This window comes from Micropterus salmoides, unplaced genomic scaffold, assembly GCF_014851395.1.
Source record: "Micropterus salmoides isolate LMB-PRFRI ecotype aquatic unplaced genomic scaffold, ASM1485139v1 Ms_hic_scaffold_20, whole genome shotgun sequence".
Classification (NCBI taxonomy): domain Eukaryota; kingdom Metazoa; phylum Chordata; class Actinopteri; order Centrarchiformes; family Centrarchidae; genus Micropterus; species Micropterus salmoides.
The window spans coordinates 25,774,479-25,799,152 of NW_024041151.1; the positions used below are offsets into that span (position 1 = coordinate 25,774,479).

Below are 24,674 nucleotides of genomic sequence, written 5' to 3' on the forward strand. Positions count from 1 at the left end.
ATTACAGAGAAAAACAGAAATCCTCACATTTGAGAAGTTAGAACCAGACGTGGTTTGGCATTTTTGCATGAATACAGTTTCACAAACACAAATAATGTACAAATAACAGAAGATTGTTCACCATTTTTAAAAGGGGAACAAGGCAATGTCCATGTTAGTTGCCTACAAAACAGATATCTCAAGAGTTTAATTAGACTTAATGAGACTTAATAAAGAAAACTTAAATGAGACCCAGGACCGGAGGGCTCTGCAGCGGGTGATTAAAACTGCTCAGAAGATCATTGGTGCCCATCTCCCGAGCATCAGTGATATCGGTGAGGTGAGGTGCCTGCAGAGCCCAAAGGATACTAAAGGACAGTACCCACCCCGGCCACAGCCTGTTCACCCTGCTGCCTTCTGAGAAGCGATATAGAAGCTTCAGCTGCTGCACCACCAGACTGCATAGCTGTTTCCCCCCCCAAGCTATCAGACCTTTAAACTCAAATTCATCCTCAGCACTGCTTATAAACTTAATTGCACTTTACAACCTGTTGTAATGTGACAAATAAACCTACCCATATACCCTTGTAACCCATTAAATCACTCAAGAATCCCATTTGGAGAAAGGATGGGATTGGTGACCTGTCCAGGATGTACCCTGCCTCTCACCCAGTGCATGCTAGAATAGGCTCCTTAAACTCCCACTCGACCCTGAACTAGATAAGTGGTATTGGAGTTTGGATTGAGGTACAATTCAGTACTGTATTTTCTGCTTATAATATGAAAGCTGTGATTCTGCTGACCTTGTTACCATCTGGGGTTGCGTTTTGTTGCTGCTTTTGTACATTTGTTTTTTGGGAGTGGAAGAAAATTTAAAACATATAAGCAGGGAATTTTGAACTAAAATGAATCTATAAAGAGCATGGAAGAACAAGAGACAAAGGAATGACAAATGAAACGGAAACGTTTAAGTGCGGGGTTGTCTGCCATACGCTGTTTGTGTAGTTTCACCAGTATAAGGTAAAAAGCATGTCGACACTTTAACATTACAACAATGTTGTGCCATGGGTGTTATTCTGCTGCCTCCAGAATTTACAAACCTGGCTACACGGATCTGCTCCCAGTCAGCCACAAGAGTATTAGAGAGGTCAACCACTGATGTTGGGTGATAAGATCTGGCTAACAGTCTGCGTTCATCCCACTTGTGTTAGATGGGTTTCAGCGCTCTGTATAGGCCAGTCTTCCGCTACAAACTAGAAAACCAATTCTTTATAGACCTGGCTTTGTGCACTGGGGCACAGTATTGTTGAAACAGAACAGGACCTCGCCCAACCTGCTGCCAAAAAGTTGGAAGCACACTATTGTCTAAAATATCATTGTATGGTGCAGCATTACGATCTCCCATCAATGGAATTAAGGGGCCCAAAACAATAGAAACAAATCTCCATACTTGACCATTTAGGTAAGCAGTGACAAGCTCCTTATAATCAAAATAAAATAATAAAAGCAGGCAGCTTGTTAGTTTTTGTGCAGATATCTTTATTGAAAAATTAAACACACTTTCTGTATAAATAGCATGTTGTCGTACAATACTCCTCGTTAAAATGTGCAGGAAGCAGGCAAAAAGACAGGTGGACTGCCACTCACGGACTAAGAAAAGCAACAGGGTTGAAAAATGAACACCAACAAAATCAACATGTGCAGCTAATAAAGCAGGAGGCACACTCAGTGAAACAAATAAACATTATCAATAGAGTCAACAAGTGGTGTTGGTTGGTTTATGAGTCTGACCTTTGTGGGGAATCAGTGGTTAAGGGTTAAGGGTGGGGGGTGGGGGGCAAACCCTTGCACCTTGCTACAGCATGAGCAACAAGTCAATGTCTGAGCTGTCGTGTCTCATGTCTGAGCCAAGGCCAGCACCTCTCTGTCTTGGAGTCTGACTAATGAGACTGTCAGCAGCTTACATCGCTTCCCTCCATCATCCGTCCCTCCTGGATGGCCCTTTAATATCAGGTCAATGAAAAGGCCGAGCCACTATCGACACGTGTCTACAAGCTGGGGTCATAATGGAGTTCACTCACGAAAAGTTTCTGTGATGCTGACGGATGATTATTAGACAGCTTTACCATGGTTTATAAATGTCTAAATAAATAAATGTGTGGTTAATATCATTGTGGCTGTTGCTTTTCCTGTAGAGCTTTATTCATCAGTTTTCACGTTTGACTTTCTCTGAGGCATGTTTGCATTTATCTACATTTCACCTGAGCAGGGTACAGCCAGCAGCACGGAGGGGAACAGTGTCTTACTCAAGGGAACTTTGGCATTAATGGACTCTTCTTCATTTATTCTTTGATGAGGCAGTTTGAAAAATTAACTATAACCCCCCCCAATTTCAGACTTTATTTATGCACAGTTGTTGTGTGGCTGCTTATGTTTAGACAACATTTAACATTTGAGATGTTTGCTAACAAATCCCATGGAAAGACAAAAACCAACAATGGACTGATCCTACTAAAAAATACTGTCTGTGTATCCAAAGCCTTATTCCTCTGTGCCATAGAGCTCCATTGTTGTCCACAAACTATTAAAAACGCATCACTGAGCCACATTGTTGCACTAGCTGACATGTTACTTCTTTATAAATATCACAGATACCGCAGTTCATCTTGAGTCAGTCCCACATACAGTCAGTCCTGCTGCTGTAAATAATCACTAGAGCACCAAATGTGTATTAATCTGCAGCGTTTTTCAAAAATGAAACTATATGCTATACTATATAGTTGTGATTGTTTTTGGAAGATTTACATCTTCAGTAGGAACTAATGGGTTAGAGGCTGAGAGCCACAGACAGGGCAAGTCACAAAGTATTCAGAGACAGACTAACACACTGTTGGTTTAAATCTGTTCATGGGATATGCTGACAATATACTGGCCTTATCCGTTTAATGAAAAATGGCTTTTGTAGAAAAACATCTGTATACTTGTGGTAAGGCAGTAAGTACTCTTTTTGTCAGTATGGAAACAAAGTTTGGTATTGAACATTTTCAAATGAAACCTTAGCCTATTTGTGGCATTGCATTTTTGAGTTACTCCAAAGGCATTTGAAAGGGTTTTTTAGTAGCCTCAGAAGTGGGAGAATTCCCTTAACCCATAGAGAAAATTTTAATTCTTCAGTTTATTAGCAAGATCTTCAAAAGCAAAATAAATAAAATCTAATTTAAAGATATAGTATGTTGTTCTCACTGGACAGATTCAATTGTTGTATTATTTTCCATCAAAGGTTTGGCCAAAGCAGTGTTTAACAATGTACATCCTCTTCTTTTTCTCCTCATTTTCTCTTTCCTCATCTCCTCTTCTCACTTTGAAGGGATGGTGTCACAAAAGCCTTCATCTGTGAGGCTGCAATTCCTTCTAGATTCGACTGTTTAACAGCGAGTAATTCCACTGAGAGGACGCACTCCAGCGCTCATCTGTGTGTGAATCTCTCTCTATCTCCCGCTCTCTTCTTATCTAGCTCATTCTGTCTTTCTCTCTCTCTCTCTCTCTCTCTCTCACACACACACACACACACACACACACACACACACACACACACACACACACTGATGCATCCTGAATTTTAAGTTTGTTAGTGGTTGCGGTAAGTACATTATTTTTCAGATAGTTTGTATCACGTCCTGAATATGCATACAGAGACATTTTCTGCATATCAAATGAATAGATGTACTCAGTAGCCTATTTGAGACTATTTGTATATGGGAGCTTTTCCCTGTTTCCTGTTTTAAAGCCTTAACTATTGACATTTTATTCTGATTTACAGGTGCAGGCTGCCCTTTAAAAATCTACAAAAAAACAGACACACAGTGGGTTTATCTCATCTTGATTCACCTCTTCGGTTGTATCACGTCACTACTTTTATGTTGACTGTCTTTTAACCTGCCGCTCTGTGAGGCAGAGGGGAATTTAAATATTCATAAAAACTCTGGTTTTGAAGGCTCAAGTGGTCCACATTTATACAATGTATATATGTTTCCTGATCCTGTGCCAAAATCAGGTTTGAAATTAACTTTGCATGAAAATGGGAACATGTCAGTTGGAAATGTTAACATATAAAGGCTTTTTAGTTTTCTGATTTGGGACAAAATTCTAATGTGAAAAGTTTGACATCAAGCACTTACATAAAATAAATGTCTAAACATATATTTTTAGATGAATGGAGGAATTTCATGTCAGCTGTTAGACAAAAGTTTTACAAAAGCCTAGTTTGCATATTTGTTAGGGATGCATGAAACTATGTTGAGTAATGAGTAACCTCAGAAAATCTTGTTTTTGCTGACCTCTAGTGGTTTAAAGCTGGGGTAGGTAGCATTGGAGAAACTGCATTGGAGCCAGCTAGTTTGAAAGTATCCAATTATAGTATAAGTATCCTTCTGGCCTCCCTCCAAAGCCCCTCCCCCAAAACACATGTTCATGCCATAGACCGTATACAAAAATGCGCAAGGAGTGCACGAGCAGAGTGCAAAATGTACCTCTAAATTTGCTTCACCTCTTGTCTGTACACACCGTCAGGTAGCTATTTTCAGTAAGCAAGCTGTGATCAACTCACTACCTTCCCAGCACCAAAGAACGGCGGAACAAAACTTTACCTGGTACAAAAGTGAAACATGTGCAGCTACAGAGGCAGATATTTTTCACAGGGGTTGGTGGAGACCAAGCCATAGCTAAAAGGAGGCTGGATAGTGGAGTGATAGAAACACGACAGAGAAGGAATCAAAGAATGAATTAACTTTCAGGCCTCTAGAGGACAAAATCAAGTCAAGCAGCTTAAAAAAATATTGTTTGTTTTGTTACTTCTCAACATCTCTTTCGTCTGAAAGGTTTTATCAGATTTTTAAGACTATCAAGAAATAATAGATTCTTTAAAAAACTATTTCTTGAGATTATTATTATTGGGATTACAGGTACAAACATACTGGTTACGAGTATGACCTTTGAAAAATCTTAGAAGTGCATTCCAAACATTTGTTTTTTCTTCATTAAATGATGACATTTTGAAGATGGACGGTAGATGCTGTAAAAACAAAGCATGAATATGGTGTTCTCTTCCCTCAGTTTGTCATCGGAATGATTCAGGAGTGTTTGATAGCAATTTCTCAGAGAGCTGCTCTGCTGGCGTTCTTCAAATCCCAGACTGCCAGGCTACTGCTTCACTTCTTTGTATGTCTCATACAGCAGCTCCCTTGATGACATTTACATTCGTCTTTATTTGCCGTCTCCTTGTTTGGAGCACATCTTTTCTCTTTTCATCCATTTCCTACAGACAGACACACACCACTCACATTAAACACACGCGCAACACACATCCACGCACAGCACACTTAGATTAATTACACCAATTACTTCATGTTTCTACCTGCAGCCTAATGTCAGTCTCTGGAGTGACACGTGAGGAGGATGTTTGCTGTACATCCTCTTCACGCTTGCACTCCTTCCTGAGAGGAAGCAAATCATCTCCCCAACAACAATCACGTCTCATTTGTTACTTTAGTTACTCACTCATTCTCATGTTCTTTTCCCCCTCTCTCTCTCTCTCTCTCTCGCTCCATTGCTCACTCTACCTGATTGCTTATCTCCTAATTGCTTTTCTATAAATGGATGAAATGTGTGCGTGCGTGCACACACGTGTTTCTAAAATCTTTGGCAGTCTCGTCCTCTAAATGTCTCATTACTCTCCTCTTGGGCATAATTGCTGCACTGAGCACGGTTTCAAGCCCCCCCTGGGTGAAAATAATTGAAACTATGAAATTACAAAATAAAATTACTCAATTGTTATTCAGTCAGGAAAGCCGCAGGAGAAAAACTGAGCGCTCTGAGGGAAAAACTGAGGGATTTTATCCCATCTCAGAGTACTACCACACTAAACTGGCCAAATCTGACAATGCATCTTTGATCCAGTGTCTTTAAAATTGCTCTCTAGAGTGAATGAATATGAACACAGTGGCCTCGTGTTTTAGTCTGTACTGTGGTAAGAAACTTGGCTACAGTGAAGGTGTTGTCATTCTACTGTCATACTATTGATGGCTGACATTTTTCATCATTAACTGTATTTACATTCTGTAATTACCTCTCTTATTGTTTCAATCGTTATGGAGCAGGGTCCGCCATTCAGATTGCTTCTACAGGCATGAGGGATTCAAAGAAAACAATGCAGCATGTAATCCAGTGTAACTGTTAGACGAAGAGCTACAGGATGAACACCTCCAACTCCTCAGCAAGGTAGCCAACTTGTTTTGCTGTGCACTGTTGTTGTGTATTAAACACACTCGCAATGTGCGCAGCATGAAATTAGACCGCAGTGGCTCGTAGCACAATGGGAAAAGGCCAGTTATTGACTTCTTTATTAAAACCATGTGATTGTTTGCCAGCACTGTAAAGACATCCACCAGTTGCTCTTCTGTTGTATTTCTGACAAAGTAGCAGCTCAAGGAGGAACTATTAGGAATTTTATTGACGCCTGACGGGAGCAAAACAGGAAAAGCTTGCTGGTTAACAGCTAGCATTTACAACCTGCCATCAAATGATTGCTCACTACTTACAATACTTGTTCAGGTGTCTGAAAACAGACAGAGAAAAATATGTCAACTAAATTGTGAAATCGGCTGTATTAAAACAGTTTAGGTGACAATTGAGTTTTAAACAGCTAAGACTCTAGACTCTCCGTTCCACTCCTTACCAGGTTTTGGCAGTGATGTGGAAATGTGTTGTTTGCCAATGGAAAAAGAAAAAATGACTTAGCCACTTCTTAATGTTTGTATTGTGGACACCCGTAAACAGCATTTTCAAATTCAGCTGTCTAAGTGTGGACAGTCTCAAACAATACAGATACACAGGGAGAAGCAGAAAGGAAAAAGGAAATGAACGCACATTTGTGTGGAACCCATCTGAAGATTTCCATCATTCACGTGTCTTTTTGTTTGTCTCATTAAACAATTATGAGCATATGATGTGTATCTTTGTTAGCTTCATTTGTGAAAGGGTAGTAGTACGCAGACAGGCCTCACTTGCCAGGATGGCCTGAATTATCATTATCTTTGAAATATATTACTATATGTCGATGATGCAACAGATGTCACAGGTTTTATAATTCATATAGTATCTTTATGTGTACGGTATATATGCATCTGTATCTACATTTGTTCATTTTTACATTTACAAATCCAAGCTTATAAAGTCAAGCGTGAATTAGTCTTAGATGTGCAGTTGTCTCTCAGATAGAAGCAAAAAAGAAATAAATAAACTGACCATGGGACTTGGGAGTGCTACGAGAAGTTCCAGTGAGTTTCAAATGGTTGCTGAGAGAACAAAAACGTATAGGTTTCACTACTTTCCATTTTTAGTGCATAAGGTCTCACAGTGGGGAGGTAACATGTTGAGGAGAATCCTGAATGAAGTCCACAGCAGAAGTAATACCTTGTAAATTTGTGTCCAGACTCAAGGGTGGGTTTTTGAGAAAGGGCTCAGAGATCAGTTGGTGGTTCTAAAAGAGTTGTGCCATTTAAATCAACAAATGCTTTGAATTTCTTCCTCTCATGTTGTCCCCAGACTCTTCTTCTCCTGTACTGGTCTCGTCATCGTCCTCTCTCCTCCTCCACTCAGCTATAGCGCCACGTTGAAGTCGGTCACCAGGAAGTCCACGTAGTCCCTCTCTTTGGTCTTGAAGGCCTCAGCGATGAGGCGTGCGGCGTCCCTGTGCTCACGGCCCCTCAGGGAAACCCCGTTTACCTCCAGGATCACCTGACCCACCTTCAGCTGGCCACAGTTATGAGCTGAACCACCCCTCTGAGAGAGAGAGAGAGGGAGAGAGCGAGAGATTATTTAAAATTTGGACTGATGAAAAACACAATAAATGGACCTTGTGTCAGAACCATTAGTACAAACAAATCTGATAATAAGGGACACATACAAGTGATTTAACTGAACTTGTGGGATTTACCAATTTTAGAAACTTCAGCACAAACTATATTCATGGGTGGTTCAACCATGCACAGGGCTGTACAAGTCATGTACACATAGTCAGCCTTTCTCCCAAGTACCTTCATTGGAATTTATTTGGAGTTTATGGGTGCTCTCACGCTCTGTAGTTTGGTTAATTTGGTCTGGAACGAGGAAAAAAAGATACACTGTTGCCTTTTAGATTTGGTCTGGTTTTAAGTTCTAGTCTGTTAATGCTGACTTACTGCAAACAAACCCAGAGCAAAAGTACTAGACACAAGTTCAACACCCTTCTGGTTTTAGTCCTTTACACTCTCTGATCTGTAGTGTTGATGAGCATAAAATGTTATGCGTGTTGTTTATATAGATTGAGAGATGTAAGTTCACGATCAGCAGATGGATTTAATAGTAGTGTAACTTATGTTAAAATCAAATATCTGCTTCACAGTGCCTTGGTTGGTCTGTTTTACTTTCACACCTCAAACAAAATACAACAGCGTCTGCTTGGAAGCAGACCGAGACCCTTCTTTTCAGGCAGTCTCAATCTGGTTGTCCTCCAGAGCACCAGAGATCGATTTAACCAAATAAAACTGTTTGGGTTTGAAAGCACCCTGAATTTGCTGATTTTTGACAGCTGCACTTGAAGCAGTGTGATGTTCTTTTTAACACTCTGGTGATATTTTTGAGGATGAAACTTCCCCACAAAAGAAGAACAGGCAACCTTAAATAGCAAGTTGGGGGCGTTCATACAAATGATCACATCTTACAAATGTGTATTTACACATGAACAGGTGGCATTCATCAAGTTGAAATGAGCAATTTGCCAAATCTGACTTGGGACACTCCTACAAGCGAGGCTCACGGAAGAAAGTATAGGTTTAGGATAAAAACACAAAAATGTTCCTGACTGAAGCCCTATAAATCTACTGTAACAGCTATCAGTTCAAAGCCAAGTATACAAAATGTCAGCCTCAATGTAAAAATTAAGCCCCTGCACCTGTTTCCCATCTAATGCATGAAGAACAAAAAACACAAACCTGGAAAATCTAAGCACAAAATCATGTGTTAAAATGAAACAAAAAATAATTAATCTAGCTAACAAAAGTTTCAACTTTAGTGCTATGTCATAAAAATGAGAACTGGTTGCTATCTTTGGTTGAAGAAATATGATGGCACCTTGAGCAAATAGTTAAAAGTCAACTTTACTTTGCAGCAGAACCAATATTTTTCATACTGGAGTCTTAGAGGGGCTGGGAAATTTCATCAGACAAGGGGTAAGTGTTGTAAAATGACCTACAACTTATCAAAGTTTAGTTGTTTAAAAAAAAAAAAAAAGGAACTTCTGTCTGTGATCAAATGCAATCATCAAAAATCTCAAAAGGTAAAAATTATATTTACATCTAATCTGCAGATCGGGTCCTAGGCTATCCCGCCAAAAAGAAGTCTACTTGCTTCTGTAGCTCAGATGCCCTACAAAGAGTTTCTACAACAATCTGAGATCCTTACTTTTGTTCTTTTTCACCGAAGTAAACACAATCCTCTAAGTGCCCAAGCTAAAATTCAAACATCCTCCCATAAATGTGACAGGTATGTTATGAGTATCAACCTCCTGGCTGAACATAGGAGAACAGAAGTTTAGGACCCAAATGCAGATACTGAGACGGAAACTGGAGAGTTGGTGAGGTTTATTGCAACTAAGGTGAAAACTAACAGCACAGGTGAAAACAAAGTCAAAAAATATAAAATGAGAGAATTATCCACAAGGAACCGAGAGACGTGAAACTAAACAGGAGACTAAACTTGAGACTTAAACTCAAAACACAGAGAGACGCCTGTAGAGACAAACTAACACTAAAAACACAGAAAAATACAGGAAACATCAAAAAATGAACTGGCAACAAGTGAAAGACAGACAACCACTTAAATACACAGGTGAGGGAGAAACTAATTACACACAGGTGAGACTACTAAAACAATCAAGGACAAACACAGGAAGTAAAACATGACAAGAGACACTAGGGCAGACTAACTACAAACTAAAACAGGAAGTAAAGCTAACTGAAACACTCAAGGAACAATGTCACAACATGAAACATAACAGACAACATAAGTGACTTATAGAAAAAACCTACAGAAGTAAAGAACATAGAAACAAGACTAGAAACACTGATGAACTCATAACAAGTACACCTAACTAATAAATAAAGTAACACATACTACAGAGAAGAGCAAACACAAGGCAGGGAATGAACACAAACAAATGAAACAAATACAAAACACACCCAACCAACCCAAGCGAGTGACAAGGTAGTTCATTAGTATACGGAAATAGATACACTGTCACAGAAAACCACATTCACAGCCACACAAATACACACACACACACACACACACACACACAAACACACCTCTGCAGTCTGGCCCTCAGTGCACACAGTGAAGGCTCAGTAAATGCATGCAGGCAGCCTTTGCGAGCGATATTGTTACGTCTGCTCTACTCTCCAAGACTTTGCTCTGCTCCGCTAGTGGCTGTCATGTTCTGAGTTGTATTGTAATGAACTAACATCATGTTCTACAGATGCCTGTTTGAACTTTTGTATTCAAAAAAGTGGGGAAACAGTTGATTAACAAAAACAAATAAAACAACACAAATACTTCATTCCCTTACATTTCACCCGGGTAAATAGACGCTCAATGGCTTTGTCAGTCGCTGTGACATAATTTAAATTTGAATCAGGGCCTGTAGAATTTATTTATTTTTGTTACCACTAGATTCTTAACACATTTGCCCGACAAGGCCGGTGTTAAAAAACGTTATCAGTGGACCCTGCTTTCTCCTGAATGGCAACACTTCCCTCTTGCAGTTCCAGTACATCATCACACATTTCACATGTGATTAAAAAATGTGGTCTGTTATTGTTACCCTGAGACATGCAGGAAACACATTCACAAAACACACAAGGTCTCAGGTCTCATTTCTTGAGCAAGTCTCAGCTCCTTGGCAGTGAAATCAGAAGACTCTGAAATAGCCAGCAGATCCCTGCACAACAAGTCCCACAAGAATCAGTAAAACTTGACTGGAATGCCATCAATTTCAGCATCCTTGCCCACGGTGTGAACTGCAGAACAGAGGGGGTTATCTTCTGTGTGAAGTAAGCGTCTAAGGCCTCTCTCCGCCCTGAAAAACTCACTCTATAAAGTTCATCCACGGCATGCTCATGTCACTCTTGTTTCTCTGAAGCAAACTTGAATTAAAAAGTCACATTTGTTCACCTTATGTGCCTCTCCTCTAAGGTCACATGCACAGAGGAAGTCATGACTGCTGTCCTTTCCCTCTCTGCAGTCTGAAGGAGGAAATCACCAGCAGCCTCCATCCATTTTAATCACAGACTGCGCAGACCAGTTTTTCCTCTAAATTACTTTCACTGTGCATTCAATTTGGACATCTCTGCTGTGGAAGATTTACATCCATTACCGGCATTACGTTCCAATGCAAGAAGCAGTGTGTTCTTTACGTCCCTTAATCGCCGAATTAATTGCAGAATTACAAACCTCTGGCTCTCAAAATTTGAAGAATCGCAGTTCATCACAGGGGTGCCGAGGAAGCGTGCCTCCGTGTTGATGACTGGCTCGTGATTGGTTGTGCTACTCCTGAGCCAATCACTTTCTTCTTCTTTCAAAAGCAAACCAGCCACAACAGAAGCCACCATGTCTCCAAGATAAAAAGAATGTAGACGGTTTAAGCTATTTCCTAGTGGACTGTCTGGTCCGATAATATTGTTCTGTGTATGCTGGATATCTTTTTGCTAACATGTTAGCAATAGCAACTTTATAAAGCAACAAAATGTCAGAGCAGTGTGACTGTAATCTTGTTGTGGAGTTCTTCTACCATCATGTAGCCATAAAAAATACCTAATGCTGCTTTAAAGTCTTAACAACATCCCAAAAATCACTAGGCTCCACTTTCTTGTGGTCTTTTCGCCAATTTAGACACAGAACCATGTTTTCCACTGTGTCAGTTCTGTGCTCTCCACCTCCTGACCCTGACCGCTGACTTCCTTATTACTTGCAACTTTGATGGCTAAAAACACCAGCAGTGCCTTCCACACCAGGACTGCATCATCACTTCTCTTATTTACTGAGTCAACAACAATTACCCTGAGCTGGTGGAGCAGTCGGCCATCACGATGGGAAGATGACAGTGATAACGGGCTGTCGCTTCGGTAGCGGTAACCGGGAATGATAACAACCCGCCGGCCAGCAGGAGCTTACTCATCTGTACTTCATCCTCAGCAGGCATGATTGAGGTGACTTGAGGCGACAGCCCTTGTTCCCAGAGAGATAGGAAATGCAGAAGCTGTATCACGGCTCCGCTGTGCTTACTTCCAATACTGCAAAGAAATAGTATTGTGTAGCTTTGATGTGATGCCTTCTTGTGTCCCCCAGATAGAACCGATGCCCATGGGAAAGCCAGAAACAAAATGAGAAACTATGTTCTTGCTTTTTAAAAAAAATTTTTTAGCAAATGTATCATTTGGATTCTTGGTCCTTACTGGGGGAAGCACTAAGGTTGTGTCCCTTGCACAAGGGCCTAACAACATTGAGTTAGCTTTCCTCAGGTGATCAAAGTTTTCATAGCACACTTTACTACCTTGAAAATTCCATTTCTGTAACATTTGACCTTGAGGCTGCGATGTTATTAATGTCTCTAAATAACAGTGAAGCTACAGTGTTATTGTTCAGGGATGTAGCAGTGGTGTCATGTAACTTGTGGCTTTGTATCGCTTGTGATTGATTGGGTTTGCACCTCAGCAAACCAAAGTTTGGATGAAATCTATGCAGTTTGAAAAATAATAACAGAGACCCAGCAATAATTTTAACCTGATTCAAATTTCTACTTTGCCTGAATGGTTTGAATTAACTTGTAACTCTGTGAAGGTGAGCTCATGAAATAAATTATCACCTTTTTTCAAGCAGCTGCACTGTGCCTCCTCATGTCTTTGTCCCTAAAAACCAAAGCCACAGTGACAGAGCACCACCTTCCTCTGCTATTATCCATTACAATCAGCTGCCTTTTTATTTTTATTAGTCTCTCAGTCTTTGATGTTGAGAAGGATTGGTTAAGGGTCAAACTACTTCAGGGGCTTCATTTCTTAAACATAACTTTCTTTCTCTGTGTGCTTATGTCATAGACAATCACGGGCTGAAGGGATGTTTCCTGACTTGCGAATCAATCAGATGAATACGTACAAAAAGCTGCAGTGCTGGCCTTCTTGAAAAGTGACAAGCCACTGTTTACTTGTTACTTTCAATAGCGCTTTTTGTGATAAACAGGATTTGTGTATTTTGGTTAGAATGTGAACTTCAGTAGATGCAACACAATATATATATATATATATATACATCATTGACATAACGTCAGAACTTTGAGAGTTGCTTCTCATACTAGTTGATAAAGTTTGTTCATGTTTGAATAATTTAAACTCTTTTCACCTTTAAGTATTAGAATATCTTCTTCATTTAAGAGCTGGTGCTTTGTTATCTCTGAGTGAATGGAGCTAAGAAACAGCTAAGGAACATACAATAATAGAGCCAAGAAGCGGCTCTGATGTAAAATTGGGCTAGGTGTGCTCTTGCTTCAGGAGAAAAAATAGAAACACAAACATCAGATATACAAGTGTAAAAGGAAGAGAAGTTCATATGTCATCTTCCTGTATTTGTTTGGGGGGTTTGTATCACAGGCACTTATGAACAACTGCACTTTGGGAATTAAATCACATTTGTTTACTCAAATACTGCATCCACTCACAACACTAGACATCCATTTCTTCATCTGTACACATCCTCCTCATTCCTCCTCTCCTTAATAACATCACTCTTGCTTCTTTTGCATCCTTCACTCACACTTGCTGGCCTTTCTTCCAGTGCACTCTTTGATTCTGAATGTGCTGATTTCCAAACCTTTTATCCCTCCCCTCGCAATCAGCAACCCCTTTTCTATTTCAATCACCACCTCTGTGGAGTGGGAGGCTGACAGACAGCTTTGAACAGGGTGTGGACTGTAGTGTCTAGCTGCTCCCTGCTCTGATTTCTCCCTGGTTCTCTGTGGTTAGGAAATGATTAGTGCTACAGATGGTCCTGGGCTAATGCAAGGCTTTGTTGACTTATAAATTGCCATGTCTAACAGATATATCTACATCCAGTCACAGTAATACCTTTCTTCAGAGGTGACTAACCTGTTATTTCTAGCTAAGCTGTCAATATTTGGATTTCATTCTGCATAACTGGGAGATCCGAATTTCCAGTATTTTTCAAAATATGCATCAAATGTAAAATGTATGCTTGAAATGTAAAATGTACAGCCTCATCATTAAACTAAACATAAAGATATTCTGAACTGAGCCTAATGTTTAGCTTTTATATAAATGGCGCTCTATACTCACAGTGTTGCTGCTGATCCTGCATTCTGTCTTTATTCCTAAGCATCAACATTACACTGCCTCAACAGCCTCATACTTAAGGTAAAAGGTAATTGGTAAAGGTAATTGCAGTAAACTGCTAGTCTCCACGCAGTCGAGCCTTTTTTTGTAAATGCCATTAATGTTATAATCTTGTGAGAGCTCCAATGAGTACAAAATTAGCAGGAATCTCAGTGTGAGTTCAGCTGCAGTGTGAATTCATACAAAGCCCTAAAGGGCATTAAATCCCACCTGGAAGGTGTGTGCATGGTACCATCAGCCAACAATACGAGGAGAATATTCCCCACAATGGAGCCGACTGCATGTTAATAAGGATACTGGATTAACTAGAGGTGAGTTTAGTGGGGGTATTATTTTAAACATTTTTATTTTCTTCCTGACTCACCTGTATTGTGACAATTCGTGGCAGCGGCTGGCGAGTGTTGGCTCCACCTTCAATGGCAATACCCAGGGTGCTGGCACTCTTTGCCACCCTCACTAGTGTAGAAGTGGGCTCCAACAGCCCAGGCTAAAGAGAGAGATAGAAGCAAAAGTTATAACATATTTATAACTTGATTATATCTAAAACATTACACAACCTCCCGTTTGTTGTCCCCTTTGTGCCACTATGCACACATATATTTTTCTGCCTTCATTTATCCAAGGAAGTGTTTTGTTTTCTCTGAGCACACACGCTCAAGAGTCTATATTAACATGCACATATTAAATCCTGGTGACATTTTCACAAATGATTGACCATATTTAGTGGTTTCAACAGTCAGAGGACAGAAAAACAAATATTTTTAAAGCTATTTTACTCACTACTCACTTTATCTATATCACCTTCATGTCAGCTCTCGTAAAGATTCTCTTCCAGTTTTTTTTCTAAAGGGGTTTCTTTCATCTGTATGTTAATCTGAAACATGTTTCTGGGATTTTATGTCCATATTCTAAGATAAATGCCAATAGTGGCCTAGTGGTGCTGCAGCGTCCACAGTTCAATTCCACATTGTTGCATCTCATAACCCCCTCTGTCTGTGCCCCATGTTTTCTGTCAATAACAAATAAAGGCAAAATGCCCCCTGGAAATAATTTAAGAAAGACAATGTGTAATGTACTGGATAGTACAATTCTAAAGCTTCAATTAGTTTCTTCTTTTTTACTATTATGGCACAGAAATATTCTAAAACAATCTGACAGACACACACATTAACACCCTATAGAGTTGCCAACATGTTAGCAAACGGTTGCCTATACATCCAGTGGACAGTCACATTAGCATTCATTTGGGGATGTCTTTGTGTATGTATTCACTCTCTTTTTAGCTCTGGTTTGGTCTCCACCAAGAGACTAAGAAAATTATCTGGGTAGCTGAAAATTTCTGTCTGTTGCTGGGCAGGTAGTGTACAGTGGGTTTATCAGAGTTTGTTTGCTAAAAACAGGTGCTTGCAGTAGACATGCGCCAAAACCAAAACTATGAGCCAAAGCCTCTAACATCAAATATTTGCTGAACTGTCACTATTAATGATTCTTTTCACATTACAGTCACATGATTCATTGTTATTTTCAATAACAACACGTCCCTAAACCACTGTCATGCTGCTGAAGTGAAAATCTATTGCTACAAAAAACAAATTATCATTTGTTAAAAAAGAGTTGTTACCATTTTACTATCCAGTACAGTAGACACACATGTATCTTAGAAAACCCCAGAAACCTGTTTTTGCTTTTCAAGAAAGGCTAATAAATGAAACTCAAATGAAAACAAACTCAACTTCAGGGTAAAGAGAATAGCTAGCAGAGGGGGATGAACTTAGGTTCTTACGGTATATAACACACAATATGGTTAGCTCACCTTCACTTCAGCCTTCTTTCAAACATAATATGTGGCTTGCAATATTTTCTTCAGTGACTCTGGACCACTTTTACATAGAACTGCCGACAATCCCATACCAGACAATGTTGTGTCTTTTGACCGACATAAGAATGAGTAAACTATAATAATAAGTTTATTTAGGGATGGTTTTATCAGCAGATATATTTTTTCTCTTTTCAGCCCTTGCTTGACACTCATGAACACACAGAAGGAAATACCTTGCTCCTTTGCAATACAATGTAGCTTTTTATGACACAAAGCCAATTCAGCATTTGCATTTTCATTATAATTCCAGTCTGAATCTAACAGCCCTCTCATCATAAAAAATCCGCCTACTCCCATCCTTACTTGTTATTCCTTCCATCAATCAATAAGAACCAGAGAGCGATTTGAGAGCTTCATTATGCTACACAGCAGTGTGTGATGAAATAAATGATGGAGCATGTGACTGAATGAATGACATGAGTGAGAAATAAACAAATGAGTGAAACAAAGGAAACAGTCTGTGTGAGCAAACAGAGGGAGGAGAGAAGAGATCACGGTTAGGACTGAGAGACCCTGAAGGCAATAAAAGCATGTCAATATATCAGCCTGTAACTGTTCGTTTTTTAAAGACACACATTTGTACTTCTATGTTTGTGAGGACCCTCAGTGACATAATAATGCATTCCCTAGCTCCTAACCCTAACCTTAACCTAAAACAAATTCTAACCTTAACTCTAAAACCGAGTACTAACCCTCAAAACAGCCCTTTGAAGAAGTGAGGATCCAACAAAATTTCCTCACTTTCCAAAAATGTCTAATCTACAAAAATGTCTTTAATTTCCAAAAATATCCTTACTTTCCAAAAATATCTTCACTTTTGAAAATGTCATCAATTTCCAAAACTGACATCACTTTCTTAACCATGCAAAAATGTCCTCAGTTTTCTGAACTTCAAAAGATCTCAGTCAAACTGGTCCTCCCAAAGACAGAAATACAATGGCACAAATTACTATTTGTGCCTAATTAATTTAATACATTTCTCATTCCTCAGAGTTTAACAATGAATCCACTCATCCATCCATGTTTGGCTCAGAGCTGTTCTGAATCACCCCCTCACCGGTTTGGAGGGGTTGTCCCCCCCGCCCCCCAGGGTGTCTCGGGGTTGACGTGTGCGTGAGGAATGGGGGCTGCTGTCTTTGCTGATGTGTCCTGACTCAGCTATGTCCACCCCGCTGTCCTCACTGAGAGTCTGGCCGCTGTCTGACAGCTGAGACAGGGCGCCACCTGAGGGCAAACAGGCAGACGTGATGATGGGAATCTCAACATACTTTACATTGTTTGGCGTTCAATCTTATTGTATGAAAGCAATATAACACTTTACCTTTATTGGTTTTACACTTTTACTTAAACTTTTAAAGTTTTCTTGAGTTTAGGGGGATATTGAAAAAAAAAGAAAGATTGTCTTTTGTTTAAGATGTTGTCAAGTTTAACTGCACTGCAAAAAAAAGGACTTTAAGATTCGTTTGGAAAAAGATCAGATTTTAAAATTTAATATAAGATTAAAAGCGTATTAAGATTAGCGATGTCTTGCATGTAGTGGCAGTCGTACACAATGTTCTGTGTAATTGCTCATTTAAGCCCATTAAGCCCAAGTAAATACATATTTGGAGAGATTATCCATATGATATTTATACACATCTTCATAACTGAAACTGTGTAATTAAATGAATCCTGAAACTGCAGTATCTAATCTAAATGTCTCATAATCACTACAAATACTAGAAAAAGTTAGGTGAGAAGTACTACGTTTTGTATTTCAATGCTTCCCAGCTTTAATTGTTTAACTCATTGCAAAATTGTGAAATGCTGTTGCTTGTCTATGTCTGTCATTGTAAATGGAATACTTTTGGATTTTTGACTTCTGGTCAGACAAAAGAAGCAGTTTGAATATCTCAGTTTGAGCTCTGGGATAATGTGATGGGCATTTTTCACTACAAAACACTAACCAATTAATTTGGAAAAATATGTTGTGGATAAATCATAATTTTAAATAAGAGTTAGTAGCAGCTCTACATGTCCACGTTATTAATTTGAGGACCCAAATGACAAAAATGTGACCCTTGATACATGTCAGGTTACATCCGGAGCTCGATGTCCTCACCTCGAGCTTGGGGCAGCGGCCGCACCTCGTTAACGTCGGGCTCTGCGTTGTGCCTGTGAACCTCCACTGTAACAAACTGTTGTTTAGAACCAGGAGAGGAGGCTTTGGACATGGACACTGACTTTAGGGGCAGAGAAGGGGGCGGAGGAGGAGCAGGGAGTGGAGGTGGAGGCGGTGGTGAAGGGGAGGGGGTAGCAGGTGTGGTGCCTCTGCTGGGGGATTGGACCCTGGGGAAGGGGCCGATGTTGTGCTGGGTGACCATGGACAACTGAGCAGCTGTTATTTGTTCTTTCTTGGAAGGTACCGAGGGTTTTCTCTTTCTTATGGCCGCGTAGTCCCGAGAAGGGTCCATGGGATGTTCTCGTTTGTGGTGTAGTGAGGGCGAGGCGGGGGTGTGTCCTGGCTCTTTGCTGTGGTTGTGAGAGGTCGGGGCTGTGAAGTACAAGCCTGAGTGGGAGGATTCGGATGAGGGGCATTTGTTGAGCTGATCTCGTTTACTTGGGTGCCTCTGCACCCCTGGTGGGGGCGGAGGCTTGAAGGAGGGGGGGGATTCAGCTGTGAAGGACTGCACTTCGTCCTGAAGTGAGAGGACATATTCATCATTGATTAGGGGTGTAACAATATATTATGGCACAATATACTGCGATACAAAATGTGACCGTTCTGTATGCATTATGGAGCTAAAAAATAGTTATGCAATAAATTAGCTGTGTAAAATGCCAGAGGGCGCAATATTATTTCATCCATTAATGCTGTAAAGGTTTCACTTACTATGTAAAAATATTCACAAGCCTAAAGTCCTAAAAAAAAAAATCCTGCCTAACAAATGTAAAATCAGTATGTGCAGAAGATGTCTAAATTAGAATTTGGGGCGACATGAGGAGTTTTGAGAATATGTTACACCAGTTTCAAGAAATTTAGTCTGTATGAGGACATTAAGGTTTTACTTGTTCTTCTTTTGTATATGTCATGTAGATACAGATCTGCTGAGATTACTTACCTCTTAACCCTAGTTTTATTTGCCCATGTTGTTAGATTTCTACTGCCACAGTAATACAATAGTGGTGAATGGAGTTTCATTTGTGGGAGTCCCAGCATTGACAATTTTCATTTTAAATTCAATAGCAACATGTCTTCCCAGAAACAATGTCCCAATAACTTACTTAGTTATAACTAACTAAAGCATAATGCACCGAAAACTGTCAACAATTTTCCCTACATTCTATTGTAGTGATCACAGTGAGTAGTGTGTGGATTTTCCAGAACAACAGGGACTCTAATTTTTCAATGCTGTGAGCACCACAAACAAAACGCCATTACAGGTAAAAGAAAATATGTTTTTGGTAATCTGGGTGAAACAACCATTTAAAGGGGCCCTATTGTGCTCATTTCCGAGTCTATATTTTTATTCTGGGATTCCAGATTGACAGTCTAAAAATATTAAATCCTTATTTATCATATACTTTATGCAGCCCTTCAGTTCAACCTCTATCCAAACATAAGCCATTTTAGCTCCTGGAAACTAAGTATTAAGAGCAGTCTGAAGCCTGAGCTTTTTTCTAACAGGGCTTACTTTTACATATGTTTACCTCATTATTTGAACTTGGCTTTGTTTAGTTTTAACAGCCAACATCATATGTATGACATAATATAACTCAAAGCATTATATGTAAGAAATGGTAACAAAAATATATGCACATTTTACATCAAAAGGGGAATAAATAATACATTTTACAGTCACAGTTTTTGTTTACCAACTTTGAACCCTGCATTGTACTGAAAATGAGGTGACTGTATGGTTACACCCCTAATTTGTAACATGCAGAGGAAGAGCGTGTAAAAGGAAAGTTTAAACCCACTGTTCGCATTCTTCCCTCATGATTCGCACCAATTTTTACTCACACAACTGTATTAGACACCTGTTTACCCACTCCACCAGTTTTAGTGACAATAACAGCCAATCTTAAGACATTTAACACACGCAGCCCAGGTTGAACACATCGCTGCTTGTCGGTTTGATTCCACCGGTATCCTGTGTTTCAAGGTAAGAGTGCTCAAACGCAAACTGAACAGTGGAATGAACAACACTGAGACATGAGTGGCTCACCAGTGTATGGAAAGAAACATAAAATGAGAGTAAAATAAAGTATACAAAAGAAAAGTGATGATTTGAGTGGCAGGTAGCCTTGGTGATCTCCTCAATGAGCCCTCTTGTCTCCTGCTCTTGTTGCTTTGTAAACTGCTATATAAATGTATATATATATATCTATATATATATATCTATCTATATCTATATCTATATATTTATACACACACACACACACACATATATATATATATATATATATATATATATATATATATATATATATATATATATATATACAGTCCTTGAGAGTTAGGAGGAGAATTGGACATGCCAGGTGGCATTTAGTGATCAGCTTCTACTCCGCTCTTTCCACAATACAAAGAAAAGATGAAGAAAGACTACAGCGGCCCTTACTCTCACAATGCTCTACTTCTCTTTCTTTCTCTCACTCTCATTTGGTGCAAACACTTACTCCACTCCACCTCAGTCTACAACACAAAGCCTGCAGGTCAGCGACGTCTCAAGTACCTCCATCTGTCCCTACCTCTTTTTATTTTTATTTTATTATTTTTTTTACTTTTTCTTCCCACCCCTCCTCACTTCTCCCCAGTGTGGCATCCATCTTTATCAGGCCAAAGCAGGGGCTGTGCCTGCTGGCCTTCCTGCCAGGCTCACCAGGGAGATGTCGGTCAGCAGCGTGTTCAGACTCTCCGGAGGAACATCCTCATTACTCTCCACCACGCTGTCGTTCTAGGAGATGCAGGAAAGAAAAGGAGGAAGAGAGACGAGAGGTCCAGAGGTGAAAGAGAAAGAGGGGAGTGTGATTAAAGATAGATGACAGGGAAACAGAAAGGGAGGAGGAAGAAGAGAGTGATTAAAGTGAGAGAGAGAGAAAGCTTGTGAGCAGATGTTAAACACAGATTTGTGTTTGTCTCAAAACAAATGCTAAATTAGATTTGGTGGATGTTCCACGTTTCCTAGAAAAAAGGAAAGACGTCAGTGTCTGTTCACATTTGCTTGCCAATCTCAAAGTTTAAAAGGAAGGCAAGCAAATAGGGCACACACACATGCACACTTGCACACAGATATTATGTCTTCTTCCACAAGCTAAACACACATGCTGTGAAATCAATGAAGGACCATCAGCTCCGTTCAAAGCAGGATTTGGCAGCTCAATCCCACCGGCATGGTGCAGAGGAGGTAATTTGCAGCATATCTGTGAGCGATTTCAGAGCAGAGGAGTTCAGAGAAACGTTGCCCTTTATTTAACTCTGCCACTAAACCAAAACAAAACCCCATCAATTCTGTTTAATTACCCCATTGCAGCACGGGGAGCACTTACAGACAATTTATTTATCACAAGAGTCATTCGACTTTCTACATACGGAGACGCTGCTCTGCACTGTAAGCACTCAGAGCACGCTGTGTAGTTACCATCCACGGAGTGTGTGTGTGGAAGCATGTGTATCACAATCTACCCAGGAATCATATTAGGCAATTCTGCAGAACATGACTTACATCCAATGCCAACATTCAGTGCAAATGCAGGAAGTGACAATATGGAGTTGGCCCACAACACATTTGACTGCTGGGATCAGACAAAACAATTTCAGCTCTGTAATTCCTAGATTTGACAGATGTGGTGCATCGTGAATTTTACATACAAAAATCTGCCCTGTGTTGTTTTTTATTGTGGAAAACAACTGATTCTGATTCTGTGACACCTCATGACAAAAAAGACATGCATGTCACCATTCTTTTGCCTTGTTTGACAACACCTACGGCACACCATGACTTTGTGACCATGACTCTCCCAATGCCACGGTTGTTGATATACCAATCCTGCAACCTACAATCGGTTCTACATGTAGTCTGATATTGTTTCTCAACTAAGCCACAGCAGGAATTTAAGTCATGATCACCAAAACTGTCCTTTAAAGACAAATGTTGTGCAGTCTGGACAAACACTCCGAGCTAGGCTGAACTTGCAGCGCTGATTCATTTTCTATGAGAAGCAGCAAATGTTTAAAGAGGAGGATGAGAGGATCCCAGATGTTAAACTGCAACAACAGTGCAAGCAATTGTGATTACAAAGACTATCGATTTGCCCACAGATGGCTGATTGTGGAAGGTTTTTTGTGGCACTTGGTGGCCTTGCAGTGTTTAGTCTGTGCAAGGCTGTGTTCAGAACTAAAATAGACTTACAAGATGCAAAAACACTGCAGACTGTTGACAGTCTGACAGTTTGTTATACAATGAGACCCAATTTTACAACACCTGCAATCATTTATTCTCTTCACAACAACTGTGGGTTAGGCAGTAGGATGACGCCATGGTATTCTTCTATAACGTGCATGTACAGTATGTACCTTTGTATGTCATCACTGAAAACTTTTTATTCAGTGTTGTCACAACCTGTCTCAGACGCATAATTAATGTTTGTTGTTTCTTTATTTTGAAAGTGTTTAAGTTGCCCAAAATGTAACCACATCTTAACCATAGCTGACCACAGATATTAGTAGGAATAATCTGATAAAAAAAATCATCATTAAATCTGAAAAATCCTTGTCACTGAATGTAATGTGATGTTTTGCAGAATCATCCGACATTATGTTTGCCCACCAGCGAGACAGTAATCCAGCTGCAACTGTGCTTGTGTGTCTTTTACCATAACGTGTGTGTGTGTGCGTGTGTGTGTGTTTGTGTGTGTACACATGAATTGGTATGCAGTTAACAATACACCTGGTTTTGAGTGTGGTTCAGAAATCCGATGTTGTTATCCTTCCAAACCCACCCAGCTCTCTAATCTGCTTGACACAGCAGTCAACCATGGGTCCAAAACACCACAAACAGACAAACAGACAGACAGACCGACAGACAGACAGACAGACCGACACACACACACACACACACCTTTCACACATTTAAATGCAGAAAGGCAGAGAAAACCCATCTGAGGCCTCTGAATAGGAAGGACTGTTTGGTGGAAAAATCTGCAGACAGTCAACAGCCCCGCTGTCAGCTTAGACACTGTGTGTATGTGTGTGTGTGTGTGTGTGTGTGTGCATAAGTGTGTAGACATCTGTGCAGTCATCTTAATCCACAGCGAAACACTTGGATACAGACACATTTACCACATACTAACACATTTGGCTTTGAATTGTTGGCCCATCTATAAACTTAAATGAACAAAAAAGCTTCCCAGCAAACTACAGATATGATTAGAAACACAACCAGAGCAGATGGGAAGGGGTGTTCGGGGCACTTGTATCCCAATTTAAAATAAATCCTGATCAAATTAAAATGTAAAAAGTGAGAATCTGGTATGCATCACAATATGTTGTTTCTCTAAATGGCTAAAGCCAAGTTAATGTGCTTTGCTGTAGTGAAGAAGGACTGAATTTCATGCCTGGAACCATAGTTTCATCTGAGGAGTGGCTACAGCACATCATTATACTACTGTATATTTAGCTAACTGAGTAAATCTGACAAAAGAGTATGTTCAATTAATGTCAAGTAATGTGTCTATCCACCAGGGTTTGTATATATATATACACACTTTACAAGATAAACACAAAAATCAAGATACATTAAAAGGACAAAATGCCCTGATTTTTCAGAGTTACTGCTGCTCAGTTGATTGCCTATCTCATCTTATCACATCCTCTTTAAAATATTTCCATAGAAGAAAGTGGATACCCATTTTTTAAAATGCTCAAACCTTGTGCAACATTTTAACACAAAGGTAACTAAACTTTATGACTGATTCTCACTGGAAAATATGGAATTTGTCAAAAGGTTCAATTTGAAGACCTTTTACATTGTCACCAAAATTGTCCCCACACAACAAAACATTTCATGTTGCAATTGGACACCTCTTATAATGAGCACAGCTCAGAAAGGTTTTTGGTAATAAAACTGAAGAGAGAATGGGGTGAGGGAATACCAATGAGCCCCTGTATGAATTACCCCAGCTGTAACAGTGAGGTCATCCACACAAAAACAGCTAGATACTTCCTGGACGGTCACAAAATAGTCTTTTAGGACTTCATTAGGACCGTGGAGAGACTCACTTTCTTTGAAAGCACTACACTTCTTGTCCAAATCAAGGTAAAGAATGAAAAAAAACAAGAC

General features: G+C 39.8%; 1 protein-coding gene across 2 annotated transcripts in view; it reads right to left on the minus strand.

Moving 5' to 3' along the window:
• Window positions 1–1,497: 1,497 nt before the first annotated feature.
• whrna (whirlin a) overlaps window positions 1,498–24,674 on the minus strand; it is a 161,887-nt gene continuing 138,710 nt past the window's right edge. For both annotated transcript variants that reach the window (XM_038734254.1, XM_038734252.1), the window contains 5 exons: window positions 21,216–21,290; window positions 18,452–19,028; window positions 17,408–17,574; window positions 14,836–14,958; window positions 1,498–7,818 (listed from right to left, as the gene is read on the minus strand). In XM_038734254.1, coding sequence (XP_038590182.1) covers window positions 7,636–7,818; window positions 14,836–14,958; window positions 17,408–17,574; window positions 18,452–19,028; window positions 21,216–21,290 — 1,125 coding nt within the window. In that variant the 3' untranslated portion in view covers window positions 1,498–7,635. The remainder of the gene's footprint in view (window positions 7,819–14,835; window positions 14,959–17,407; window positions 17,575–18,451; window positions 19,029–21,215; window positions 21,291–24,674) is intronic.